This window comes from Candoia aspera, chromosome 15 (assembly GCF_035149785.1).
Source record: "Candoia aspera isolate rCanAsp1 chromosome 15, rCanAsp1.hap2, whole genome shotgun sequence".
Taxonomy (NCBI): domain Eukaryota; kingdom Metazoa; phylum Chordata; class Lepidosauria; order Squamata; family Boidae; genus Candoia; species Candoia aspera.
The window spans coordinates 1,044,169-1,070,995 of record NC_086167.1 but is presented as its reverse complement, the minus strand read 5'-3'; the positions used below and the strand labels follow the sequence as shown (position 1 = coordinate 1,070,995).

The 26,827-nt window shown below is 51.0% G+C and overlaps 2 protein-coding genes across 2 annotated transcripts in view; one reads left to right on the top strand and one right to left on the bottom strand.

Moving 5' to 3' along the window:
- The window catches only part of CCDC74B (coiled-coil domain containing 74B), a 172,107-nt gene that overhangs the window by 112,878 nt on the left and 32,402 nt on the right, over positions 1–26,827 (top strand). The window lies entirely within an intron of this gene.
- On the bottom strand, positions 22,992–25,041 carry LOC134505959 (calcineurin-binding protein cabin-1-like). Its single transcript, XM_063315910.1, has 3 exons — positions 24,704–25,041; positions 24,218–24,444; positions 22,992–23,927 (listed from the first exon to the last, which is right to left on the bottom strand). Exons 1-3 carry the CDS (start codon positions 24,780–24,782, stop codon positions 23,748–23,750), a joined length of 486 nt encoding a protein of 161 aa, XP_063171980.1. The 5' UTR covers positions 24,783–25,041; the 3' UTR covers positions 22,992–23,747.

The window sequence follows — 26,827 nt, the reverse complement described above, 5'->3', positions numbered from 1 at the left end:
GGTGTGGCTGGCTGGTCAGCAGCACAGGCTGCAGAGGAGAAGAGCCATCAGCTGCTGAAGCATTACCAAGGACTCCTGGTGTGAGAGAGACCAGGGCTGTCCCCAGCTCTGGCCCTGCTGCTTCACAAGAAGCTGCCACCCTGGTAATGCAGCGAAGAGTTCAGGATAATTTTTTAAAAGCTGCAAGTGCCTCTTTAAGGAGGCTGCACATCTGCATATTGAGTCTGTGTCTTTTTCTTTTTTTACTGATGGTAGGAACTCCCTAGGTTTTCCAAACTAAAATCTGATACCATCAGCCATCTAGTGTTCTTCTGAGTGTCTGCAGGACCAGGCTCTAGAGACCCTGTTTTGTGGGAGGTCCCAGTCTTCTCAGGATGTGCCTAGAAGTTTGTGTGGAAGAACCGGGCCACCAGCTCAGGGACTATCTTGTTCTCTGTGCTGTTTACTACCTACCTAAAACCACCGGGTCGGGCTTTGGAATGGGGTGTCATCAGAATGCTGATGGCAGCCAGATCTTCTACTCCCTACCTTCTAATTCCTAATAAGCAATCAGTCCCCCAAACTTTGCCTAATCTCGATGGGCCGAAAGACCGAGAACAAGCTAAAATGAAAGCCGGACAGACGGAGGAGGAGAGTGGGCTCGGAGACTGAGGCCAACCCGCTCTGGAAGGGCTTCGCTCCCTCAGAAGGAGGGAACACTTCTTGACCCACTGCTGAATTTTCAGGGGACTAGCAGCAGCCTTCACAAACGTGACTGGGGCACCACCTGCCACCCCCCCGAGCCAGGCCGACTTGGCCATCCGAGGCCTCCCTCGAAGCGCCTGGAAACCACAGCTGGGGTAACGTGCAGCAAAATTGGGACAGTCAAGATGCCGGGGTTACCCTCGAAAGCCCCAAACCACGCAGGGCCCGGCGACCTGCAGGCCACCTCTCCTGCCAGGACCCCGCCCCTTGGGAGAGGACTTCCCCTGTGCCAGGCGGAGGGATGCGCTCCAAGCAGAGGACCGTGGCTCCTGCTCCCCAGCATGTAGGTAGGGGGTAAACACTTGCACCAGGCTTTAACCACGAATCCTCTCAGGGGCTGGTTTCAGTTCGGGTTTTGATGTGACCTGCATCCCCTTTATACTGCTTCATACCCTGCATTTGCCATTGTTGTTAACTACCTGGAGAGGTGAGGTCTCAATTCAGTGAATAAACCCACCAGCCTCCCTCTTCAGACATTCTCCAGTTCCAGCTGCCAGCCAAGTATGGGGCCAGATTCGAAGGCCCCGGAATCTGCCCTGCACTCAGTATCTTGCCTGGTGGGAACCCTCTTCCCATTTACCTTGTACCGGAAGTTGTCCATTGGCACGAAATCTACCAGCATGAGGTACTTGGCATACGGGATCAAGCCAGTGACTTTGATCTTGCATTGTGGAAACATTCGTCTGTGGAAAGGAAAAGATTGCCTTGGCTGTAAAACAGTCGCTGCATGAGGATTCAAACGGCTGCTGCTGCCTCGCCTTTGACAGAGCTCCAACATCGTTGTCTTTTGTGGGTTTCCATTTTTTCAGTGCCATCTTTCCCTTTGCAGAAAAGGCTATGATGCCTTTTGACTGACTGGGCAAGGGCAGCCTCAGATGGCTTTAGCCAGGTGCAGAGGCTGGTGTCTGTTCGGCCATCTAAGCAGGGGGCCCTGGTCTTTACTTCTAAACAAGGTTCTAGGCCCTCAAAAAATAGACCGTGATGGCAAAGAAGTCCGGGGAGGATAGCCCCTTCCGGGGTTGCCAGGAGCCTATCAAGGCCTGTTTCCCGTGGCCTCCATAGGGCCCAAAGGAGCCCCCATGAGCTCTTATGCCACAGTAGTTGTGGTGATACCAGATTGGACTCCTCAGAAGAGCTGGTGTGATTTGTATCTCCACAAGGGGGAAAAGAAACAGCTCCAGGCAGGTGGATCCTCTTTGAATTGTCCACTCCTGGCACTGTGGACAAGCCTTCTTAATAAGGTATTTCGTCCTTAGTAGGGTACAACTGCTATTAAATACTGTATGTTTCACATCTCAATTATCTTCTTCCATCAGGAATCTTTTTTTAAGAGGTAGAAATTTCCCATGATTTTTACACAGTGCCAAGTTGGGGGATGTTGATTAGGCCCTAGCCAATACATCTACATTAACAGCTACGTGCCACTGCAGAAGAATAAAGCGTCATTCTGCAGTCAGAATTGGGTGATGGCAAATGCCAGACAAATAAAATTCCAGGGACGCTGGCTGTTCCCCAGCCATGTTCTTGTGGGGGTACCTGCTAAGGGTTTACAGGGGAAGCAGAGCAGAGTGGCTGGGCTGCTGCGCTCTCCCCTTGCCCCCCAACACTCGTTCAGCACAAGATTTTAAAAGGGCCTTGCTCACCGCCCAGTTTTGGTAATGATCATCTCTGTTCCTGCGTGGTGAAACTTGGCCCAGAGGTCCAGGTCTTGAAGCGTGACTGCCACGGAGCTGTGAGGTGGGGTGGAGGAGGTCTCCAGAGGGCCAGGGTGAGTCTGGAAGTCTTCAGAGGAACGAAACGAGAGAACCGCAGTTTGAGAACCGGTTCAACTCCCTGTGACTCTGCCATTCTAGTGGCCCGGGGGGGGCAGCCCCCCCCACATTGACCTTTGGCGGCAGCAGCAGCCCCGGCCTTCCTCCCTCTTCTGCTCCCATGTAGATTCTGCTTGTGGAATGTCCTGGACCCCCCTGCCCCTCCCACCCCCGGGGAGCGTGGCTGGAGCAGGAATGATGTTCCCCTAGCATTTGTTTTAACGCATACCCCCAACATTGATTTTAAAAAACTATTTCTGAAAATAATCTGAAATTAAGGTGTGTGTGAACAACACGAAAAGTTGCATCCAATTTGCTGCATAACGTTAGACTCCTAATATCCCTTTGCTGCAGGGGCTTGAAGAGCTACTGAAGGGGTTGAGGCCACTGGGGGGGGAGCCACGGCTGCAGCCCCCACAGCTCTTCTTCCACCAACTCTTCCTGGCCCTCCCGTTCAGCCATGCCACACTTGTTTGTTTGTTCTTAAAGAGTGCTGGGGGGCTTCGGTTCCAAAACTTGCCCGATAAACCATTTGATGTAACACGTAGCAGGAACTTCAGAATTCTCCAAAACGTAATTCAGTCTTACCAAAAAAAAAAAAAAAAGCAACGTTCAGGCCCAAAGCAGGTTCCCCAGTTTGAGGGGCGAGGTTCCCACCGGTACTGCCCAGGCCTCCTCCAGAAACGAACCTCGGGCTACCCCCCACCCTCTGGCTAAGGAGACAGACTCCAAGCCCACGGGGGCAGCCCCTCCTCCCGGCCCCTCCCGTGCAGGGCAATTTGTGGGACGCTGGAGAAATTGCCCCCACGGGGAGTCCCGTGCCAGTCACAGCCCCCTCTAGGAGCCGTGGAAAGTGCGACCCTGTGCGGTGGGTCGGCGCTTAGGAAGCGGCTGGGAGACGGACCCAGCGGCGCTTGCTAGACCGGGGCTGCCTTCGCAAGGGGCGCCCCACCCCTCGGCTCTCTGGGCTGTTCCCAGCCTCGCCCGGAGACGCTGCGAGGCTTAGCCAGGGCCTGGGGCCAGAGAGAAGCGGCTGCCCGCTGAGCCACGGGGCACGAGCACTTCGGCCACGCCTCTCCCGGCCGGAGTCCCCCCACACCACGGAGGCTCGCCGGGTTGCCGCTCCGTATCCCAGGCAGCTGCAGGACCGACAGTGCCCGAGAGTCCTCCGCGTGGTGTCCCGGGAGATGCCGGGAGATCCAAGGCAACGGACTGAGATGTCTGGGCCCTCCAGCGCAGCGCGGGAGCCCCAAATGGTTGGAAATTCAAGGTGCAGAGCTGGGAGTCAGGCTGTGGCTCCGCCAGCGCAGCGAGAGGCTCAGCGCTGTAGCAGCATTTGGGTCAGAAGGAAAATGTGGGTGCGTGGGTGGGAATTACAGGATATTCCGCCCCCCCCCAAGAACAAGGGACAAATTATTGGAGGCTCATCTGCCTTAGAAGTAAAAAAAAGGGGTGATCAAGGGACTCAAAGCCCAGATCCCTGTCACCAGGAGGAGAGAGAGGTCTTCCCCCTGGGGAGGCCCCAACCCAAATGCCTCCCTCAGAACCCCGAGAGTCTGGGGGCCCCACCGGAGTGAAAGCTCCTGCTTCCCTCCAGGGGCCCCAGATGCCAACTGCCTCTGTCGTCCAGGGGCGATTCACACGGGGCTGCGGTGCCTTTTCTGCCCCACTGGAAGGCGCCAGAGGCAGAATCCCGTCCCGGGGCACTCCTTTCCTAGGCCCCAAAGCAAGCATCCGCAGAGCCTTCCCGCCCCCCGCCAGAAACGGCATTTCCAAGTAAGCCAAACAAACCAGCCTGGCAGCGAAGGTCACCGGAGTGCTCAGACGGCCACCAGACAGCACTCCGACAATCTCGCTTGCACCCAGACCCGGCCTAGCGCCCCGGAACAGAAGAGCCTCCGGAGCTGGCGGGAGTGGTAGGGCTGAATTGCTGAATTGCCTCCATGCAGCCCTCCCTTCCCTTGCAGTCTCGCCCGCGGCCCAGCAGCTGCCCCCCACGGACTCCTGCGCCGGGGGTGTGGGGGGCTTCCCTTCGCAGGGCCAGCGCCCCTGGGATAGAGCCGTCAAGCGGAGGATCCGGGCTTCAAGGGAGAAAGGAGTTACCCTACCTGGTCCGTCCTGCATCTTGCGGGGCAGGTGGAAGCAGGGATCCCGCCGGGTCCCAAGGAGTCCCTCCGCGACGCGGCCGCTCTCCCCTCGCAGTTCCGCGGACCGCCGGGCGCCCCGGGCTTATGAAGGCTGGGGAGGGGGCGGGGGCGGGGCCGGGCGGCCCTCCCCCCAACGAGAACCCGGGCATCCGGCCTGCTTCCCAGGGGCGCGCGCGTGCGCGCGCGTGCAAAAAAAGAGGGCCGATTGAGGGGAGCAATCAGGGCCCGTCGAAGCCGAGAAGCGCCGTCCCTCCCGGCGGCCACCCCACGGAAGACCCCCAGGTCCGAGGGCATCCCCCGCCCTCCCTCGCGGTCGCCCGCCAGCTGCGTGCCAGAGGAGCTGCCCGTCTCGGACGCTCCAGGCTCCGAAAAGGCGCGGGGTCGGGCTGGTCCCGGAGCTGCCTTCTCTCCCAGCGGGAGGCCGTCCGGCTCATCTTCTGAGCTAGCGGGCGCCGCTGCCGCTCCGGGACCGGTTGGAGTGGAGGAAGGGGACTGGCTGGCTCCGGGGCAGCCACCGGCCCGAAACCCGCCGCCCGGCCTCCGACGGACGTTGAGCAGCGCGTCTCCTGCCCTGCGGGAACCGGCATAGGGAGGAAAATCCGCTCTGCAGGCTCCTGCTCGCTCCCCGGCCGAGGCAGGCCAGTCCCGCCATCGGCCGGGTAGTCCCCCAGTGGCGCCCCGTCTTAACCCGCAAGGCTCGGTGGACGGTTCCGCGCAAGGCCGGCACCCCAGGGACTAAGGCCGCTCGCTGGCGCCTGGGGTGGCCGCAGCACCCGGCCCCCCCAGCTCAGCGGGGCCCGACGACGCTTCCAGGATAGCGGGGCCCGAGCACCCCTCGGCCGTCCAAGGAGACTTTCCGGGGGGCTCCCACGCCCTCCTTCATTGGAAGAGACGCGGCCGCCAGGCGGAGGTCCTGGGCTGCGCGCTGCAGCAGCCTCTGATGGAAGCCCGCCCGGACGCGGGGCACAGGCCTCCCGGGACTCAAGCGCCACTGGACGCGCGGAGCCGTCGCGGGGTTCCGGGGGAGGAAGGGGGGACTCGGTCTGGGCAGGCGGCGCTCCCCCAACCTCCAGGGCCGGCGCCGGGAGTGCCCCCCACAGGTGGTATGGCGGGAAGGCGGGCGAGGCCCGGGGCCGGCGAAGAAAGGCCCCGGAGGCCCCGGGACAGGCGGCAGACCGGCGCTCGGTGGCTCTTCCTTCGCCGTCGGGAGGTGCACGTGCTGCGCTGAGCCCCGACCTCGGAGGACGGCTTGCCTCCCGGGCCCGCCCCCGTCCCGCGTCCCCCGAGCCCGCCTCTGTCGATGGAGGCTTTCCCTCGGCTGGCTTTCCCGGGGCGCCTGCCTGGATCCCCTGCCTCGCCTGCCCGGGGACTTGTCCGGCGCCGCTGCGCGCCTCCTTCCCACCTGCCAGGCCTGCACCGGAGCTTCCTCGGGGTTGCTAGGCCAGCCCGGCGGGCTTACTCGGGGGCAGCGGGCGTGCCTCCTCTCCCGCCGCGATACGCCTTGGAGGCCTGGCCGGCTCAGAAGGCGGTGGCGACGGAGGGCCCCAATCCGGCTGCGGCAGTCGTCCGTCGCGGGAGCGCCCCAAGGCTTGCGCGGCGCCCCGGCCTGGCGAGCAAAGCGGGGGCAGGAAGAGGGAGCGCTTGCAGGCGCCGCTGCCCGGTTCCGGGCGAGGCTTCGGCGCTCCTCCTCCCGCCTCGACTCCCCGGGAGTCCCGCAGTCCCCACTCCGAGCAGCCGCCAGGTCGGGGTCCTTCTGGGGGAGGCGAGAAGAGCGCCCGTGAAAGCCTTGTCCGCCTCCGTCGGGGAGCCAGCGCCGGGCCCGGCGATTCCGGCTGCCCAAGGCGGCGAGAGCGGCGGGCGGGGGGTTCCGCCCTCGTTTTCGGAGCCGAATTGAGGTTCTGCGCCGGGTATTCAACCCCCCCCCGAGGCTCAGCCTAGCACCTCTTTCCCACCCTAGACGGGGAAGGGGGGGTCATTTTTGGTGATGACCGTTGATAGCTTGCTGCTGCCCCGGTTCCCTTGCCATGCCTGCCTTTGTGTTTGGGGGTCTCAGCAGAAACGTGCATACAGAAGGCCCTTAGGAGCAGCCCTCCTGAAAATCCTCCGCAGGGGATTTTTCCAGCATCCGCGCGGGGGTGACCATAATCCCCGGCCCGGCCCCCTTCAAGTCCCACGGTGATCAACGCGAAAGGTGGACTCTCCGTGGCCAGAGGCGCCACTGCACACTTGTTTACATCGCCCCGCCATCCAAGAGGTTCCTTGGGGAGCTCCCTCGCAATCCCCCTTTCCTCCCCCCGGCTGGCTCGGCATCCTTAGGGGAGGTGCCCCCCCGCAGTTCAGCCCTGCCGCCGGGTCCTTGGCCGGAGCCTCGTCCACCCCAACCCCGGGGGGGCTGCCCGCGTCTTCCTACCCCCGGACACCTCTCCCGCCCTCCGAGCCCGCCCGCCTATCTCACGCCGCGGGCTTCGCGCAGGCGTTCGTCTGCGGGTGAGTCCCAGGCAGGGAAACCCGACTCGGCTTTTAGGGAAACCGCGGGGTCTTTCTCGGCAATTCCCAGCCCACCCCCGCCCGTCCCTGCGGGAACAGCCCGAGCTTCTGTTCGCGTTCCCCTCCGCCGACCAGCTCCTCGAGCTCAGTCACTCCGCCCCCGCTCCCAACGGGCCTCCCGTCCGTCGCCGTCCGGGGCGTCTCTCCGGACAGCACGAGCTCCCCGCCCCCGGCACGTCCCAGCGCAAGAAGACCCCTGCCAGCTCCTCGTCCTGGCCGAGAAGGGCCCGCCGGCGAACCGGGGCTGCTGTCGGACTCCCGGCTGCTCCGCCCTTGGCCCGGAGGGAGCCCTTGGCCCGACCGCCCGTGCGGGGAGACCGTCCTGCCTGTGACGCCGGACAACAGCAGCCCCGGCCCCATCCCGGTCCGCGCCGCTTCCCTGCCTCAGCCCGGCTGGCCTGAAAAGTAGCAGCCCTTCCCTGGGCCGGGGCTCTGCCCGCTGCTGCCCTTGGCCAAATCACAGCTCTAGCTCTGCCTCAGCGCCAAGGAATGCAGGCCCACGGGTGGCAGGACCCTTGGCATTGCTCCCCGGGCCTACTGAGCTGGCTGCTGGCCTGACTGGCTGTGGAGTATTGCCCAGGGAATGTGAGTTTCACTGGGGCCTTGATTTTATTCTGTTCACTGCCCAGCTTTCCTAGTGGCAGATGGGTGGCTGCATATTTATTTATTATTCACATTTCTATCACTGCCCATCTCCCCCTAAAAGGGGGAGGAAGGAAGGAAGGAAGGAAGGAAGGAAGGAAGGAAGGAAGGGCTCAAAAGATGCTCTGTGTCTGTTTGGTCACTGCACCCCCATCTCAGAAGAGTCGCAGAGCTGGGGGTCTCAACTGCAGCAGAGGTTCTTTAGCTGATAAAGCCAGGAAAGGGGCCACCCCCAGGGGGAAATGGTGCCAGCCTCCCCCCTCCCCCGCAACTCTTCAGGCTGGAGAATCAAGTCTGACATTGGGGCCCACAAAGAGCCAGGGGGCTGCCCAGTGTTTCTAAGCCACAGGGACCCATGTGCTGCTTGGAGGCGGCAGGGACACACTCTTGTTGATTGCCTGGCACTTTTGCACCACACCATCTTTATGGCAAGCTTTTGTGTAGTGTTATTGCCCTGGATGGAAACTGCACACTTGAGAGAAAACAAACCACCTCCAATCTCCCATTAAAATACAAACGGACCTCATTACCAGTTGCACCCAGTGATTGCTTTAGCTTCGCTTTATGGCTGTGCTTAATGGAGCCATGAAAATCCATGGCCTCTTTTTGAAAGATCATTACCGTTGCATTAAGGGCACCTCCACTGATGCCCCAAGTTTGGGCTGCTCCCTAACTCTTCTTTAAGGGCCTGTCTGTGGGGGGGGGGGGGAGCTTCCCCTCTCCTTGGCCCATAGTGGGCCAAACTGATCTGCCCCAAAGCGGGAGTGGTGTGCTCTGCCTTCTCCTGCCCCCATGCCCACCCCCACCTTGTGCGATTTGTGTGGCTGTGGCAGCACCACGGCAGGGGCCAGATCTGCCCAGCTCTATGGGCTGCCTTCATCTGTTGCTGGTTGCCCCCTCCTTCCCTGTTGCTGCCAACTTCCTTTCACAGCTGTTTTGGATTGTGCTGCTGGAGAGACACAACCACAAGTAGCAACAGGTTACTAGAGCATGCAGCAGGGCAGGCCCTCTGGAGAGCAGGAGTCCCTCTGCCAGACTCCTGGACTCACAGGATCCCAGGGTTGGAAATGACTTGGAGGTCTTCTAGTCCAGCCCTCTGCCCAGGACAGGGATCCTCAGACAAATGGCTCTCCCACCTTTACTTGAAAACCATCTGTGATGGACCCCCAACAACCACAACTCCAGGAGCTAAGCTCTTCCACTGCCTCAGAGCTCTCCTGGCCAGGAAATTCCTGGGTTAGGAAGGCTGAGGGGAGACACAAGGGCTGTCTTTGAAGGGCTGTCACAGAGGAAAGGGTGCCAATGTATTCTCCATGGCTCTTGAGGGAAAGATAAGAATCAGTGGGTGGAAGCCTTACAGGTGCAGATCCAGAAAAGAAATCAAGTTCTATGACATTATTTGAATGGACTAAAGATTAAGATTGTTAGAAGTAAAAGGAGGGAATATAAAGTTGGTTTATTTGATCAAGCTAAAAATAGATATGTTGTTATTTCTGGTAGCCCTTAATGGACTTTTGCTGACACCAGAACTGAAATTACAATGCTTTATGGATTTATTTATAGACAAGAGATGGGATATGGGGAGAAGAGATCATTTGTTGTAAGGAAGTGAAAAGTTACTAAAAATTTTTATACTTACCATGAATATTGGGAGTCACTTCTTTATATATTTCTTTTCTTTTTCTTTATTGTATTCTTTTTTCTTCTTTTCCCCCATTTGAACTTTCTACTCTTTCTATTGTTTTCCTGATTTCTTTGCATTGCTTATTTAGATACTACTCCTTGTCTCTTCAAGGAATTGCTCTCAAGGAACTCAGCAGTTAGCTGGGCAAAATTCCCTCTCTCTCAAATGTCTCTTCTTTTCCACTTTTCTGCAGCTAGTTTCCGTATGTCAACAGACAGCCATTTCACCTTTTGGGTTTTTTTACATTTCTGAATCTTTTTGTTTGCTTCATCTTTAGTGATGTCATGCTGTATATTACAGTCCAGAATTCTTCAGGCACTCTTTTTGTCCAATGTAACCCATAAAATCTATTCTTTAGCTTCACCGCATTTTATTGACTTTGCACCTTATTGGTCTGATTATTTTATTTGTTTTCTTTAAGTCGTAATTTCGGAAAGAGTTCCTGATGTAAGCCACAATCAACACCATATCTTGTTTCTGCTCAATGAACAGAGCTGCTCCACCTTTGCTTGCAGGGGACATAGTCAGTTTGATTTTGTGGTCCTCCATCTGATGTACATGGATAGATACGTCTTTTAGATTGTTGGAAAAAGGTGTTTGCGGTAAAAACGGTCTTCTCTAGTAGCCTGTCTTCTGCTTCCCTTTGGATATCAAATTTCCCATTATTCTGGATACTATTTTAATTCCAACTTTAATAGGCTAGGATGGAGGTTAAGCCTCTTTAGCCTCTTGGCTTTTGAGGTTTTGGTCTCCAGTTGTGATCTTTTTTTTCTTAATATATTTTGTTTTCTTTTAATTTTTTATCTGTAAGCCACCCAGAGTTGCTATGGAGTCAGGCAGCCTCAAAACTGGAATATGAATGAATGAATGAATGGATGGATGGATGGATGGATGGATGGATGGATGGATGGATGGATGGATGGTGTTCCAGTCCCCTGTAATTAGTATGACATCTTTTTTTTTAAACTGCATTGACAAGGTGTTGTAAGTCGCATTAGAACTGCCAAGCTTCTGCTTCCTCTGCACCCATGGCTATAGCATAGCCTGGGATCCCTGTAATATTAATTGCCTTGCCTTGGATATGAATTGAGATCATTCTATCAATATCCAAGTATTGATTTGACATCCTTTTGTTCATAATAATAATGGCTCCTCCATTTTTTCTGCTTTTCTTATCTGCAGTAGAACATCTGATGCTCCCCCGATGCGAAGGGACTCCTCCCCTCCATTTCGGTTAATCGATTCTCAGAATTACAACATCGGGTCTGTTTTGGGTCATGGTTTTGACATTCCATGTACCAATGGCACGCATATCTTTGCACATAAACCTTTCTTTTGCCCATGGCACATCCGCAGCTGGAAGTCATGTAGCTTTTATTCAGACCCATCAGAAGCACCTGCTCCTATTCCTCCTTGCTCTTTGCGATCCCCAGCCGACTGCATACTTTCTCCCCTGAGGGAACAATCTTTCAAGAATCATGGTGAGGTTGTCCTGATTTGATTTCGCTTTTAGAAAACTGAAGCCATGCTGCCATTTCCTTCTCCAGTACTGTAGATCTGATTTGGTCTGGCCCCTTTTCTGTGGCTTGCCCTGTGACCTGAAGCATCATCATCATATCTCTCTGTCTGTCTCAAGGTGATGAACATACTGAATCTTCCTCCTCCTATTTTCCCCGCAACAACAACCATGTGAAATGGGTTGAGCTGAGAGAGAGTGATCAGACCAAAGTCACCCAGCCAGCTTAATGTCATAAATACTACTACGACTACTACGACTAATAATATCATTGCAATGCACACCTTCACCATTACAAGATAAATATAACGGCCCAAGAAGAGGGATGGATTTAGTTTAACATTATGCAAGACAAGGTCTGGCTTGAGCCAGATCTAACTACCGGACCTACAATAGCTGCACATTTGCTTCACTAGGCAGGGTTCAGGAATTAGTTACAAAATCAGGCTTCACATGTTCACTACAGAGCTTATTGGCTGGAGCTGGTGTGCCGCTGGGGCTCTTTTTCATGGCTATGCAGCATGCTCAGCAGAAAAGCAGTCAGGCTTGATCTGGGCTGCCCTGATGGCCAAGCTCCATCCTGTCTCAGTAGGAAAGCTTATGAAGGGTCTTCTCCTTGCTCCAGTGGGACAAATCAAAGCCAGCAATTCATGGATTTCCTTAGCTTTATTTCCCTTCCCACCAGCCAGCAGGAAAAACCGCCAATCACTCTCCTGGAAGTATGGCACTTGGGTGAACATGGACGGGTGCCTGGGATGGAGGCTTTAGACACCTTTCAAATTGCCGGTGTGACTGCTCACTTGGGCAGATTCTGAACATGGGTCTGCCAGCCTTCTGGAAGACTGGTAGGCCTAGGGTTACCAGGTGTCTGGCAAAAGGAGGACAATGTATTTCCTGATTCCAGCAGTTGGCTTCAATCCAGCCCCTTCAACTCTATGATCACTGGAATCTGTAGATCACACAACTTGTCACACGTTTCTATGGTGAAATGTGAGAAGCGCATCAACAATGTATGTATCCTGACTAGCATATGTTCTTGCAAATAAAGATTTGTTGGAAAAATATTGCGATTGAAAATCCAGTCTGGAAAAACGTAATTTCATGTACATGTAGGCCTAAGTGCATTTTTTGCAGTTTTTTGATGTATTTTTTGTTGTGGAGGCCAAGAAAGTTGAAGTTTGTGTGTCCTCCTTTTCCCCTCCTTTTCCCTCCTTTCCAATTGTTTGTGTCCTCCTTTGCCTGTTCAGATATCTGGAAGCCCTAGGTAGACCTGAGTCTACAGATCTCCAGCTGACTGTGGAGAGCACTGGTGGGCAGAGGAGGGTGTGGGATGAAGTTGGGTAGAGGACCACCGAGATGACCTTGAAGAAGGAACGTGGCAATGGCAGTTAGCAGCATATTAATTAAGACTTGGGGAGGAAGAAGGCATTAGAAAGAAGCTTAAGGTGACCCTGTCTTGACTGTCTTTGGTATAAGAAGGGAGAAGGGAAAATGACGTCAGGCTTTCAAGATTCTGTTACAGCTTTTACCAATGAAGGAGAGTTCTAGCATTTCTTGTGGAACCCATTTCCTGACCTGGCCTACCTCAAGGGGCTGACAGGCAAGAAGGAATTTGCAGAGCATGTTGAGAAATCTCCTCCTTCATCCTGGGCTTGTCCTCCACCCCACTAATCTGTCAACTGGCCAATGTTGGACATGATGGAATTTTAAAAGGTTAATAAAAGAACTCCAAGCAGCAAACAGCAATCTGGCAGAGTAGAAGTGTAAACCAAAAAAAATGAACTTGTACATTAAGCTTAATTACATTCAGAAATAAATTCAGTCTTCACACTGTAGTTAAATGAAGAAAAATAGAGATAGCTTACTTTTATTCAGTAGATCTGGATACAGGTAAGTTCATAGTAGAAAGCATTTATTCATCACTGGTTCTTCGTAGACACTTTCTATGGGGCGAGAGCTGCGTTTCTGCTGCACCTCCTGCTTGCAGGTCTGCCAGAAGGGTAATGGAGACTGTTAATCCCCAAGCCCAAGAAGAAGGAGGAAGTGAAAATCAGGTGACCCATGTGACATCCCACAAGAACAATAAAGATGCATTTGCTGAAGAGACCCCCATATACTTATGAGACACTGCTGAGTTGACCCCTGATAATTCTAACACCCCTTCTCAAGTTAGCACGTCTCAGAGTTCACAAGGTTCAGCTTCTTCTGCAGTTCTTGGTAACTGCTCCTCGGCAACGGCTTCGTGAGAATGTCTGCAGTCGTGTTCCTTGTGGGACAATAGTCTAGTCGGACTATTCCTTGCTCTTGCAAGTCTTTTACTACATGATGCTTAACATCAATGTGTTTAGTTCTCCCATTAATCTTTTCTGACTGTGAGTCTAATACAACTTTGGTTGTCTTCGTAGACCTGAATAGGGGTAGATTCCTCTATTCCCATGTCTTCAAGCAGTGGCTTGAGCCGTGAAACCTCTTTGCATGCTTCTGCTGCTGACACGTACTCCGCCTCTGTGGATGAATGTGCAACTGTAGCTTGCTTATGGCTTCCCCAGCTTACTGCTCCACCCCCATAGAAAAACACATGCCCACTAGTGGAGTTACAGTGAGTAATGTCTTCTGCCCAATCTGCATCTGTATACCCCACTAGTTTAGGGTTGTCAGTGGCTGGTAGCTTTAGTTTTAGGTGTATAGTGCCCTTTAGGTACCTTCCCACCCACTTAACACCAGTCCAGTCTCTCTGTGTGGGTGTGCTAGTCTTTCTGCATAGAACATTTACTGCAGCTGCTATGTCTGGCCTAGTGGTAGTGGCTAGATACAGTAGCTTGCCTATGGCACTTTTATAGCCATTGTTCTCAGGTAAAAGTTCACTAGGTTCCTGTTGCTTGTAGAAACCTGTTTCCATTGGTGTTGGCATAGGACTGGCATTCTGCAATCCTAAGTTGTGCAACAGCTCTAGGATCTTTTGCTTCTGGCTTAGAAGAAAGCTTCCACCTTCTTCTTTTTCAATCTGTATCCCCAAGTAGTAGCTGGCATTGCCCAGATGCTTGACTTCTACTTCGTTGTTCAGGTTGGACACGATTTCATCGGTCTCTTTTGCTGTTGTGGCAAATCATCCACATAACTAAGAGTGTACACCTCCCTGCCATTTCTGCGTCTTGTGTAGAGACGGGGATCAGCTTTGCCCTGAAAAAAAACTTGCTTAAGAAGTACTTTGTCCAAGAGTTCCATGCTCTTGCTGCTTGCTTCAGGCCATAAATCCCCTTCTGAAGTTTGCAGACGAGTTGCTGTGTCTGGGATTGGCGAAGCCTGGAGGTTGTAGCATGTACAGTTCTTCCTCCATCTCTCCATGTAGAAATGCAGTCTTTACATCCAGGTGTTCAACACTCATGTTCCTGGAAGCTGCTAGACTCAGGAGCATTCTGACTGTGGTATGTTTTACAACGGAAGCAAAACATTCTTCGTAATCAAGTCCATACTTCTGCGAGTAGCCTTTTGCGACTAGTCTAGCTTTGTATCTTTGTACTTCTCCATTTTCATCTTGTTTGGCCTTGAAAACCCATTTGCATCCTATGGCTTTCTTGCCTGTTGGTAGTTTTGTCAAAGTCCATGTTTTGTTCTTATGTAGAGCTTCTAGCTCTTCTTTTGCTGCCTCCTTCCACTTGCCTTCTTCATCTGGTGGCATTTGCTGGACTTCGTTCCATGATGCAGGTTCTTTTGGTAACAACGACCTTGCGAGGTAGGTGAGTCTCTCAGCTGGAACTCCTTTGTTGGGTCGCGATGAGCGTCTTGGAGCAGGTTCAGGAGTGGCACTTGGCAGTTCAACCCCTTCTGCATCTGTGGCCTCATCATCTGACTCTGGTGGAGTTTCTGCCTGGGCTTCTATCTCCCTCTGGGTCAGTGTGGTGGTTGCGTCTTCGAATGTTGGGCTAAACATCTCAAGCTGGTGACTGCCGCTGTTGGTTTCTGCGCAGTCATCATCAGCATGACTGTGGTAGCCTCTCTCTCATTCATCGAAGTACACCACTCTGCATGTGCTTACTTTTCCTGTTCTCGAAATCTTCTGTATCCCTTGCTTCCTGGAGCATACCCATCATGATGCCTTCTTCAGCTCTGGGGTCTAGTTTGGATCTCTTCTCCTTTGGTATGTGTGCATAAGCCTTGGATCCAAATACTCTCAGATGCTTTACGCTTGGTTTGCATTCATGCCATAGCTCAAAAGGTGTTACCTTGTTGGTTTTGGTCGGCAGTCTATTCTGTAAGTATGTAGCTGTTAAAATAGCATCTGCCCAGTATTTGTCAGGCAGATCTGCTTCTAAAAGCATACATCTTACCATGTCCATTAGTGAGCGGTTTTTCCTTTCTGCAACTCCATTTTGTTCATGTGTGTATGGAGTGTTCTATACCTAGCTGTATTAGGTATGTTTGCATGGTTTGTGAAATAAACTCACCTCTACGGTCGCTTTGGAGGGCTTGAGGGGTTCTGTTGAACTTGTTGGTCACCATGGCTACATATGCTTTCAGCATGTCTGCTGTTTGGGATTTCTCCTTCATTAGGTAGGTCACACACTATCTGGAAAAATCAACTATAAAGCATAAAATATATTTATTTCCGCTTGCTGATGCTTGAAGAGGTCCACACAAATCAGTGTGGATAAGTTCAAGTGGCTTGGTTGCCCTCCTTTCCCTTTGGGTATGGCTGGTCTTGTTGCCTTTCCTTTGATGCATATCACACATTTTGATTGGCATTTATCATGGTTGCTTATTTCAGACTCTCTTACCATGCCTTCACTTTTCATTCTAAAAATTGCATTAAAATCATGGTGCACAAAATGTCTGTGCCAGGTGGTGGCACTGTTGTTCTCCTTTTGCTGCTGACAGGTCAGGCTGACATCTGGTGGCAGTTGTTAGCAGTGCACCTCTTAGATGCCATCCTTTTGAAAACCTGTAACAGAAATCTTGTCTCCACTGGTGACTTTACATTGTCCATTAGCATTAAAAATCATATAAAAACCTTTGTTATTCAATGTTGAGACACTTAGCAAATTAACTTCTGGCACATTGAAAACATTGTCTGCTATGAGATCTTTGTATTCACTTCCATTGATGCATCACAATGGCACACTTACTTTTCCTTGAATCAAAGTTGAATTGCCATCTGCTAATGTTATGCTTCCTTCTGTGGTTTCATTTAGCTCACAAAAGTCACATTTATTCCCACATAGATGCCTGCTGGCCCCTGAATCGATTACCCATCATCTAGGACATTTATTGGTTTCAGCTTTATAAACAGTGTGTAAAGCCTTTTCACTTTTAAAAGATTTTTCCTTGGATTTATCCTTGAAAAAATCCTTGTCCTTATTTCTGCAGAACCTTGCAATATGTCCCGGCTTCGTACATGAATCACAGACAATGGCTCCCTTTTCTTTCCTTTTGTTTTTCTGATGTGTCACTGATTGCTCTGGCTCATGTTTACCCTTTGTTGCTAGGTAACCAATGTCTCTGCCAGGCTCTCTATTGTTGTGCAAATTTTGCCTTATGCGTTCTGATCTGATTGCCCCAAAAATTTGACAAAGATTTTTCCCTTCTATATTCAGACCAGCAACAAATGGAAAACAATTATTTGGTAAAGTACTCAGTATGAAAGACATCTTAAGTTTTTCGTTCATGAGATTCTGGACTGTGCTCAGCTGATCATCGATCGCCTGTAGCCTGATCAGGTGATCATTTACATTTACATTGTCTTCCAAATTGCATGCATGCAGTTCTCGTAACAAAGAGATCACTTTCTGATCATCAGCTTCTGAGTACAGGGTGCATACATTCTCAATCATTTCCTAGAATATTTCCTCATAGAAATATTTTTAATCTCTGCTAATCTGTGATCTGGAAGAGATTTAGCAATAAGAATTTTAGCTCTCTTATCCTTTTTCTTCCACTGTTTTTTGGCTTCCTCCCCATCCTCTAGTTTAGGTTCAGGAAAATCCAGAGCATCTAAACAATCTTCAAAATCTAGCTGCATCCACAAGCTGAATAGCCATGCTGAGTAATTATCCTCAGTCAACCTTGGTATGGAGGGAACTCCCTCCTCTTTCTCCATTGTTCAGAGAGAAGAAAAAAAAACTTTCTGAACTTTGCCCTTTAAATGTGTAAGTGGCTTTTTTTTGGTTGTGAGGCCAAAGCCTTTTGAAAAATCAGTTCTTGGTCAGTGTACTGGACTCTGCTGGGTTGCACTGGTCTGTACTGGGCCTATAACTCTTGATGGAGTTTTTAAAGGTTAATAAAAGAACTCCAAGCTTCAAACAGCAATCTTGCAGATTAGAAGTGTGAATCAAAAAAGGAACTAGCACATTAAGCTTAATTACATTCAGAAAAAAAATCAGTCTTCACACTGTAGTTAGATGAAGAAAAATAGAGATAGCTTACTTTTATTCAGTAGATCTGGATACAGGTAGATTAATAGTAGAAAGCACTTAATCATCACTGGTTCTTTGTAGACACTTTCTATGTGAAATAGAAAGTTGCGTGCAAGTGAGATGGTAGGGGGAGGAGTTGCACGCTGCACCTCCTGCTTGCAGGTCTGCCAGAAGGGTAAAGGAGATTGTTAATCCCCAAGCCCAAGGAGGAGGAAGAAGTGGAAATCAGGTGACCCACATGACATCCCACAAGCACAATAGAGGTATGTCTGCTAGAGAAACCCCCTTACTATACTTGTGAGACAATGCTGAATTGACCCTGATAATTCCAACAGGACACAGGTGCAATGATCTTCCAGAAAGGTCCAAACATAGACCAGCTGAGAAGTTGGTGAAGTGGAGGACGGTTGTAGAGTAAATCAGGAGGGAGTCCCATAGCACCTCAAGAATTCTGCTTCTCTGTCAGTTGACCTCTATCGACTTGTTAGTTTGACTGTATCAGACTGCGGTTTACTTCCTGTCACTTGAGCCATAAAGGGAAACTGGTAGCACTTTTGTCAATTTCACCCAGTTCCCAAATATTCCAGATCCACTGATTCTGGGGCAGGTGGCCACAGTCAGCAGTTCCTGGAAGTATCCTGTGAAAGATTGAAGAAGGCACTGGAGTTGGCAAAATGGCCCTGCCCTCCCAGTAGGAAACATGGCCCCATGAAGCCCGTTGTTGTCAGAAATAGCCGAAATCCTGTAATGCTTTCATAGGGGACGTAACCAGAAACATTTCTTTCCTAGTTTAACACTTCTTTTACAGACAGATTGGCTGGTTTTGTGAAAGACCACGGAAGACATGTTTAGTAACAGATTTGGTAGCCGGTTTAATGCCAGAACAGCACATTATGCAATTCCAGTCAGACAAAACCCAGGCAGATGTCCCCATGGAAATCAGAGGATAGTGACCAGTGACTGGAGAAGCTTGTGCCCACAGTAGCCTAAACAGGCCAATAGGACCTTGGCAGACACTGGACTTCACTGCATTATTACCAAGGTCATGGGTGATGCATAGATGATCCATATGCTAAGTCTTGTGTTTGAAGAAGTTGGAAAACCCAGTTTAAATACTGCAACCACTCAGGGTGAATGTGGGCTGCCTCCATGGTGGACTTGGATGAAACAGGCTGCATGGGGACTTGTCCTCTAAAAACAGGGGTGTGTGAGGATGAGTTCCAAGTCTGTTTGGGGTTGGATTTAACCCCCCTGGTTAGTTTACTGAGTCCATTAACCCCCTTTGGTTTTCCTATAACAGACAACCTTCCTCCCACTCTTGACATAACTGGACTGCACTGTGGGAACAGGGTCAGCATTGGAACTGTGACAGCGAGGCAGTGAGAAGATGGTGGCTTTTCCTTCAGAGGCCCAGTGGCAACACTGGTCCATTGACTTTGAACTCAGTGTTGCTTGCACCGATTCACAGCAGCTCTCTGGGCTTCAAGGATCTTCAGAAATTCACAGTTCTGTTTATTCTGTAAGAACACCTCCTGCGTGGCTCTGTAAATCTGGGATTGCTTGCATTGTTTAGATTTCCGAGCAATGATGATACTATATGCTTTTGCTAATATAAGGGGTGGTGGTAAAACTGTGCACGTGCACTTCTTAACCAAGCCTTTAAAATTTAGTGTGACATGTATTCATGGCCCAATACTGAAGATACTTCTGTGGCAATTTACATGGACCAGGGAAGTATAGAGATCTTGCCACCCAGGATTGATCTTTTTGGACAGATTTCCATTCTCTCTTATGATCAAGGTCTGGATGAGTATATTGGGAGCTGGAGATTTTACCTTCCAAGGAGTCAGGAGTGGGGCTACGGCCTGCTTCTTCATCTTGTTTGCAGCTGTGCTTACCGGGTGCTTGGGGTAGAGCCCGTGTGCGTGGGAGCAAGACAACGTGGATGGGCAAGTGCTTCTGCTTAGTTGTGAGAAGGTGTGCAGCCAAGTAGGAATGGCTGCATGGAGACCAAATTGGGGGGAATGGGGGAGAGAAGATGAGAATTGCTGTGGGAAATACCTCCCCCCAGCCGCTTTCCCACCTGATTGCTTAGCTTTTCGACTTGTTTTTTTGAAACAGCCAAGGGAACTCATGTGTGCAAGAGAACAGCTTTTAATTTGCTCAATACCTATCGATGCAGCGCATATTGACAGCCTGCTTCCCTTTAATGTGAGTTTTCTTAAGAGGTACTTAGCAAAGGAGTTAATTCCCTGACCATCTAATTGAGCCCTTTCATACTCGGGCCTCTCTAATTGCCCACATAAATCTTTGGGGCACAGAGTGCATTTGCAGGCAGCTGAAGTAAAATGAGGTATCACTCATTTTTTTAACAACGATGCAAATATTCTAACACGGGTTCTTATTAGGAATTTTATTACTGCAGTTATGCAGGCCACCCCTTAACCTTAAATCGTATGTGGATATTTTAATATTGCTTCTACACGCAAAGCAGCTCCCAAAATAAAAGTATTAGCAGTTGTGGCCCGGAGGGCTTTTGTGCAGCTATGGGTTGTTCACCAGTTACGCCCTTTCCTGGACCAACAGGCCCTGCTCACAGTCACCCATGCCCTGGTCACCTCCCATCTTGGCTCCTGTAACACGCTCTACATGGGGCTGCACTTGAAAAGTACCCAGAAGCTTCAGTTGGTTCAAAGTGCAGCGTCTCACATGTTTTGTGCAAGTCCAGATTTGCACACGTGTCACCTCTCCTGCAGGAGCTGCATTGGTTACCGATTTACTTCTGGGTCCAATTCAAGGTGCTGGTTATCATCTTGAAAGCCCTGCAGGGCTTGGGTCCAGGTTATTTGAAGGACCGCCTTTTCCCAGTCATATCCACCTGGCCCACCAGAGCAGGGAGGCGGGGTATGTTCTGGGTCCCCCCCCCCACATTAAGGAGGTCCATCTAGTGGGACTGAGAAGGGCCTTCTCTGTGGCAGCTCCCTCCCTGTGGCACATCATCCCCCCAGAGATAAGACTGGCCCCCATCATAATACTTATGGTGGATTTCAGCAGCGCCACTGGTTCTCAGGAAGGAGGAAGCACATTCCGAGAAGGGGGAAGAGATAAGAGGAAACATAGTCCAGGGGTCAGTTGTGGGAAAACTGAGAGGTTCAGGATAGCCCCACCCCGGAGCCTTCCCAGGTTATTTCCCCTGAGGTTAGGTAGAGTTGCTTTAGTCTGGCAAGATTCTGTCTACACGGTGTGAGCGAATAAAGAACTGAGGTTTAGCTGGACTGATTCTCTGAAGTTCTTGGGCTGGGCCTGACAATGCTCTTCCTAAAGGCCCTGAAGATGTGGCTTTGCCAGTGGGCCTGGGGATCTCAGGTTGATCCAGAGCCCATCAAGTGGTTTGTGTGAATGTATTGTTGTCACCAGGGGGGTGAGGGTGTAGTGGGTTTTGTATTTGGGGTTTTATTTCTGTAAACCACCTGGAGACAACCTGAGTTGGGCAGCCATATAAATCTCTTAAATAAAGAAGGAAGGAAGGAAGGAAGGAAGGAAGGAAGGAAGGAAGGAAGGAAGGAAGGAAGGAAGGAAGGAAGGAACCTAGATCCCATGACAAAAGCCATGAAAATGCAGAATTGATCCATTTTTGCTGCTTGTAGAGCCAATTTTTGTTTCTCGAGGATATATCTTGCAGGGACAGCCACTTTCAGCCCACAGACAGATGGCCCAAATGCCAGGCAGAGTGGATTCTGCCTTGATTTTGCTTCCAGTGGTTTTTCTACTAGGCAATAGACTTGAACGCTGCATTTTAAAGATGGAAAGAACTCTTAGAAATCCATCTATTCTGCTTAGATACCTTCTATAATTTACTGCATTTGTACCACGCCTTTCATGATACCGAAACCCAAGATGGCGAATGCAGTGAAAATCCCTTGTGTCGCTTGAAAGTCCTGAAGTGCTCTGACTCAGTGGAGAGCCAGACAAGCCAACCAGACCTGCCCCCTCAATGTGGCACCAAGACTGAAGCATTTCGGGGGTGGGAGGTCTGGCCCAGTTGCTTGGGGCAAGCTTGGTAGGGTGCTAGAAGCCTTCACAGACATCTGCTAGTGCCCAACGATTGTCTGAGGACTCATTGCTGCCTTTGCTGAGCGGCGTTTGGAAAGATGGCACCCCAGCAGTGGAAGATGCCCCCTCCCCCAGGAAAGGCACTTTTTTTTTTTTAAATACCAGAAGGGCAAACGTCAGCTGAAGTTTACTTGGTTCCTCTGATGCAGGTTTTGGGGGGATCTTATGCTGTTATTTTATGTTATTTTGCCTTTTTTTTTAGTGATTGTGAGGCATTCAACTCTTTTCACTGAAAAGCAGCTTGTAAAATTTTTGCTTAATAAAATCAGAGTAAGAATAGACAAGGTGATTTCCCAAGTTTTGAAGCATGGGCATTAGCCATACCTCACATTTTCTGAATTCTTATCCATCTATACCAGTTATGTGATATACTTTAATTTTGCTAATTAAATGGCTAACACCAATACTAGCTTGCCCTTGAAAAATTGTAATCAATCACTTTTAAGAAACATTGCAAAATTTATTTTAAAAATTACAAAGTAAATTAGGTGAGATGCATATTATTAAACGATACAGCTATTTCTGTGAGAAGTAATTTCAAGACTATCGTTCTTGCAATCAAGATGTAAACATCACTCAGCTTAATTTAACTGTTTTCCTAATATAAAATCAGTATTTTTTTTTCATTTTTGGGCTCTGCCTATTAAAGATCTGTGTGTTTCCACTCAAAGTTGAAAACAAATCTAAGAACAGGAGGATCTGCTCTGCCAACCAGACCATCTTATCAGGACTTCCTGGAGTTGCTCCTATAAAGAGCAGATAATGAGCTAAGATGAATGTGGAGCAAGAGAAAGGGTGGCTCAAAAGCCAGATCTGAGCAGTTATACAAAACTAAGCAAATTTATTCTTCTCATTAAAAATATGGTTTTTAATTTCCAGTAAGAAATACTAATTTAAAAGGTATTTGGTCCCCCCCCCCTGCCTTCTTCTACCAGCGCTAGAGACTAGATCCTTTTGCCTGAAGAATCAGAGGAAACTGGCTGCAAATCACTTGCAAGTGCCTGTATTTTGCAAGAAAAGGAGGCGGCCCAGCCCCGGCTGTCTTGGGGCAGGATCAGCAGGGGACTAGACGGCTTTGCAACCCCCGCAACAGTCAGTTTCAGAACTGTGTCTGCACAGCTACTGTAGTGAGGCTGCAGCAATGGGTGTCTTGAAGCTCATCCCAGGCCAGTTCACCCCTTGGAGCATCTGACCCCCCAGCGAGCACCTGAGCATCTGGCAGCCCAGCCGTGAAAGTCAGACCACATCCTTGGGGGCCCAAAAGCGTTGGAGGGTGGAGGTGACGCACAGGACGTGTTGGGGGCGGGGGCGATGCTGAGACCTGGAGACTTAAATTTGAGAAAGAGCAGAGGCAGGGGAAGGGAAGAACGTAGAAGCTCAGGGGAGACATGCTTTGACTTTATTAGAAAAATGTGTATTTATACAAAGCTCTGTGTTACACCCTTTACAGTATATAACCATTCCCCCCCAAGAGACTGAAACCCAGCCTGATAAACTCCATGTAGGCTCAAGTGGTACACACCTTGGTTTCTGTGCAGGATTTGCATTAATTATGCTACAAATTTTGACATTCAGTAGAAAAAGGCTTGGTCTCCTTTATTATCTCCCATATAAATGTGACCAATCTGCTCACAGCTACTTAAAAAACAACGCATACACTTTTTGTGTCATTCTGTAAAAAAACAGACATTATCAAAATGGTACTGAAAACCATTACTTTTCTCAGTACATTATGCTCCAACTTCCACCTGATGCATCTTCATGCAAGCGGGGCCGGAAAAGGCAGAGCCTCTGCCACTGGACTCTGCTCAGACAACACTGAGAAGTAGGATGGGGGGCGCAGGGTGGAAGTGGCCGAGCAACGTCTGGGCCCCGCTCAGCTGGCCGCTGAAGCTTTCGTCCCCCAAGCAAGAACTGGGCAGGGGGTGCAAGGAGCATGCCAAGGGCTGTGAGCACAGGGGGGTTTGCTGGCCACCAGAAGTGGGGAGTGCCTAGCCCTGGGGACAGAAGTCGCAAAGGAGGCGGCAGAGGCAAGCAAGGCGGCACTGGGCTCGTAGGGCAGGGAGCAGGCAGGCAGGGCCTCTCTGTCCATCACGCTCCTGTGTGAAGGCCCAGGAATGGCCCCAGCCGGCTTCAGATGTCCATGCAGTCATTCTCCTCCTCCTCCTCCTCCTCCTCCTCTTCCTCCTCCTCCTCCTCTGAGTCGCTCTCCAGAGAAGACTCTTGGCTCGAGGTTTCCACAATCTCCAGTGCAGGCTGGCAGAGGCTTTCTTTCTTCACATTGGCTGCAGACTGGGCCGAGAGAATCGCAGACTGTTCCAGAAAGAAGGAATACTGAAAATCAGATACTCTCCGAGACGCCTCCCCATCGGGGATACAGACCACACACCCCACCTTAATGGTGGGATTAACCTCCAAGCACGGAAGGGGGCGGCGGCTGTTCCGGATCAAGGGGGGAGCCAGCTGTTACCCACAAGGTTTGGAGGGATCCGATGGCCGAGGGGGGGTCCGACTCTGCCTCCTCCCCCTCCCCACAACCCTCTGCTTTCTGCTCCTTCTTCACAGCCATCCTGCCATTCCCCCCCCCCCCCCAAGTAACACACCTTGAGCTTCTGCTTGGTCTCTTCTGAGATGCTGCCCTTTGGGGACAGAAGGGTGGGCGTTGGCGGAGTGACGGTGATCTCGGGGGGGAATTTGGAGACAGACGAAGGGATAAAAAGCTTCGGCATGGTGGGCAATGTGCGGGATTTCACATGGCTACTGTTGGCTTTGCTTGTTTGCCTTCCCAAGGGATGCGAATCTGCGCCAAGTTCTGTCTTGGAACCAGATGCTAAGACAAATAGCCCCCACATTAGAAATATAAGCGCTGCAGTTCTTTGAATGCACAGATGCGGCACCTCTGAGCAACCGCGCTGCTCCACGGGCCCGGGCCCATCTTTGCCCACAGGCACTTTATTCTGCTTCTATGAACTATCCTGGAGGGCTCTTTCAGCCTCCCTTGGGGCCCGAGGGCAGAGTGCAAAAATGGGGGTGCTGAGGAGACACTTCTTGCCCCTCAAACAGAAGCAAGGGCTGGGGGCTTTCCTCACCTGGGCCACCGGTCTGTCCTGCTGACTCCAATGCCACTTGCCAGTGCGGCAGACTGGCAGAGGGGATGACAGCGGCCATTTTCACCTGCTGGCAGAGGTGTGATTCTTGCTGTTGTCTGCCCAGATGCTGCTCTGATCTGCTCTCTTCTTCTGTGCAAACAGAAAGACCCAGCAAGACTTGGTTTACTGTGAGGAGGGGTAAACTACCTCTCCCACCCCATCAGTCACAGGGATGCCAGTCACAGCCCTGAAACCCTCTCCATGTTCATGTACAGAAGAGCTTAACGGTCATCTGAAATTCCTGGGGAACGTTCCAAATGCCGACATTTGTTCGGGACAAGGGTGTGCGTTGACCTGCTGACCATTAACATAGTGGTTAAGACACTGGGCTTTACTGGAGGGAACTGGTTTCTCTGGCCAAGCAAGGGTGCCCCCAAAATACAGAAAGAAAGGGGTCTCCACTCAGGGCACCAAAAGGAGGGGCCGTGGTGGAGCAGCAGCCACGATATCATCATCCCCGCATATCATCCCTGCGTGTGCGTGGATTGCCTCCACTGCCTTAAGCATTTTGTATTCCAATGCCTGTAACCCCTTCTCTGTATTGAAAGAGGAGAAGATGCTATTTGTGTGCATTCAAATGCCATATGGGCATCATTCCAAAGCAGAGATGGAAGAGGACCCTTGAAGCACTGGGTGCAAATGGGGCTGCTCCCGAGTCCAGATATGTGGCAGGATTAAGGATTTGAATTAAGCAGAAGTTGTAAAGCAGAACGAGGAGCCAAGGGGCGGGGTGGGAAATCCCATGGCCATTCCTGGACGCTCTGCTGCAACCCTCTTTTTCTGCAACCTGTCCATGGAGGATGCAGCACTGGCCCTCGAGGATGCTTGCCAGCAAGCAAACCCGCATCTTCCCTACAAGCAGTGGAACCAGATGTCCTGCTCTTAGCAACCCCCTTCACAAGAACCCCAGAAATCAGCTACACACATGAGCATCAACCCCAAAGCCCTCAGAGACAGAACAACAGATGCACAATAGAAAAGATACATCATACCTTCCAATACTTTCCTGCTTTATTTGGGAAAAATCAGGCTGGCAAGAAACAGCCCCAGCAGCCCACTCCAGTCCTCCTGCCAACCTCTTTTCCCTTGTTGCCAGGACAACCCATGTTTGCAGATGCTGACAGCAGGCGGTGGGGTTCATCTGCCGGCAATTTGTATTTGCCTGTTTCCTTCAACTCCTCACACACACATTCCCAAAGAAGAATCTGGAGAGGCAGATGGCAACTTCTCCAAGATGCTCACCAAAGCCTCCCGAATTCATACCCTGCTGGTCTGTCTGCCCACAGCTTCAGATTCAAGACCTTTTCATTCTTTGGCCCAACCACCAGGTCACACAACCCATTTTTTAATGCTTGACTATCAGGTCTTGGCTCCTGCTCCAGCAGCAAAGTTCCTCTGCAGCCACCAAGGGAGGTCCTGTCAGTTGTCACAGATGCACCTCTGTCTGTGTCTCTCAGGTCAACTGAGGACCCCTTTGAAATCACCTGGTTTTTAGCACGCTGTAATCTCTTGGCCATCTCCTTTGTCATGCTCCCTGTTCAGGTATCACTGCTTTTAAAGGCCACTTCCTGCAGCTCCAGGACTCACCCTCTCCTTCCTTTTGTCAAACAGAGCATCTTGGGAGGGGCTTCCTGTTACGGGACTAAAGGCTGATTCCAGCCTATGAGTGAAATGCTAAGAGTAGAGACACACCCCTCCAAACCAGGATCTTGCATCTTTGGAAAGTATCAATAAAAACGTTCACCCTAGGCACAAGCACTAGAAAGTGCAAAGCTCAACAGCATTTGTGTGTTTTCCATCAGGGGCTGCCCAGCAGGAGAAGAGGTAAATGGCACAGTCATGGCCATATGGCGAGCCTACTGGTCAAGTCTTCCTACACTGGGCAACACCCCTCTGGTTTTGCTTCTAGTTTCTAAATAAACAGTGCCAGCCACAGGAACAGCCCAGTATCCCGTCTTATGAAAGTCCCAGCAGGAACTGTTTTTTTTAAAAGCCAACACACAAAGAAGGCCCACTAGCCATCCAGGCCCCACCAGCTCCAGTGTCAGCAGAGTACAAGACTCT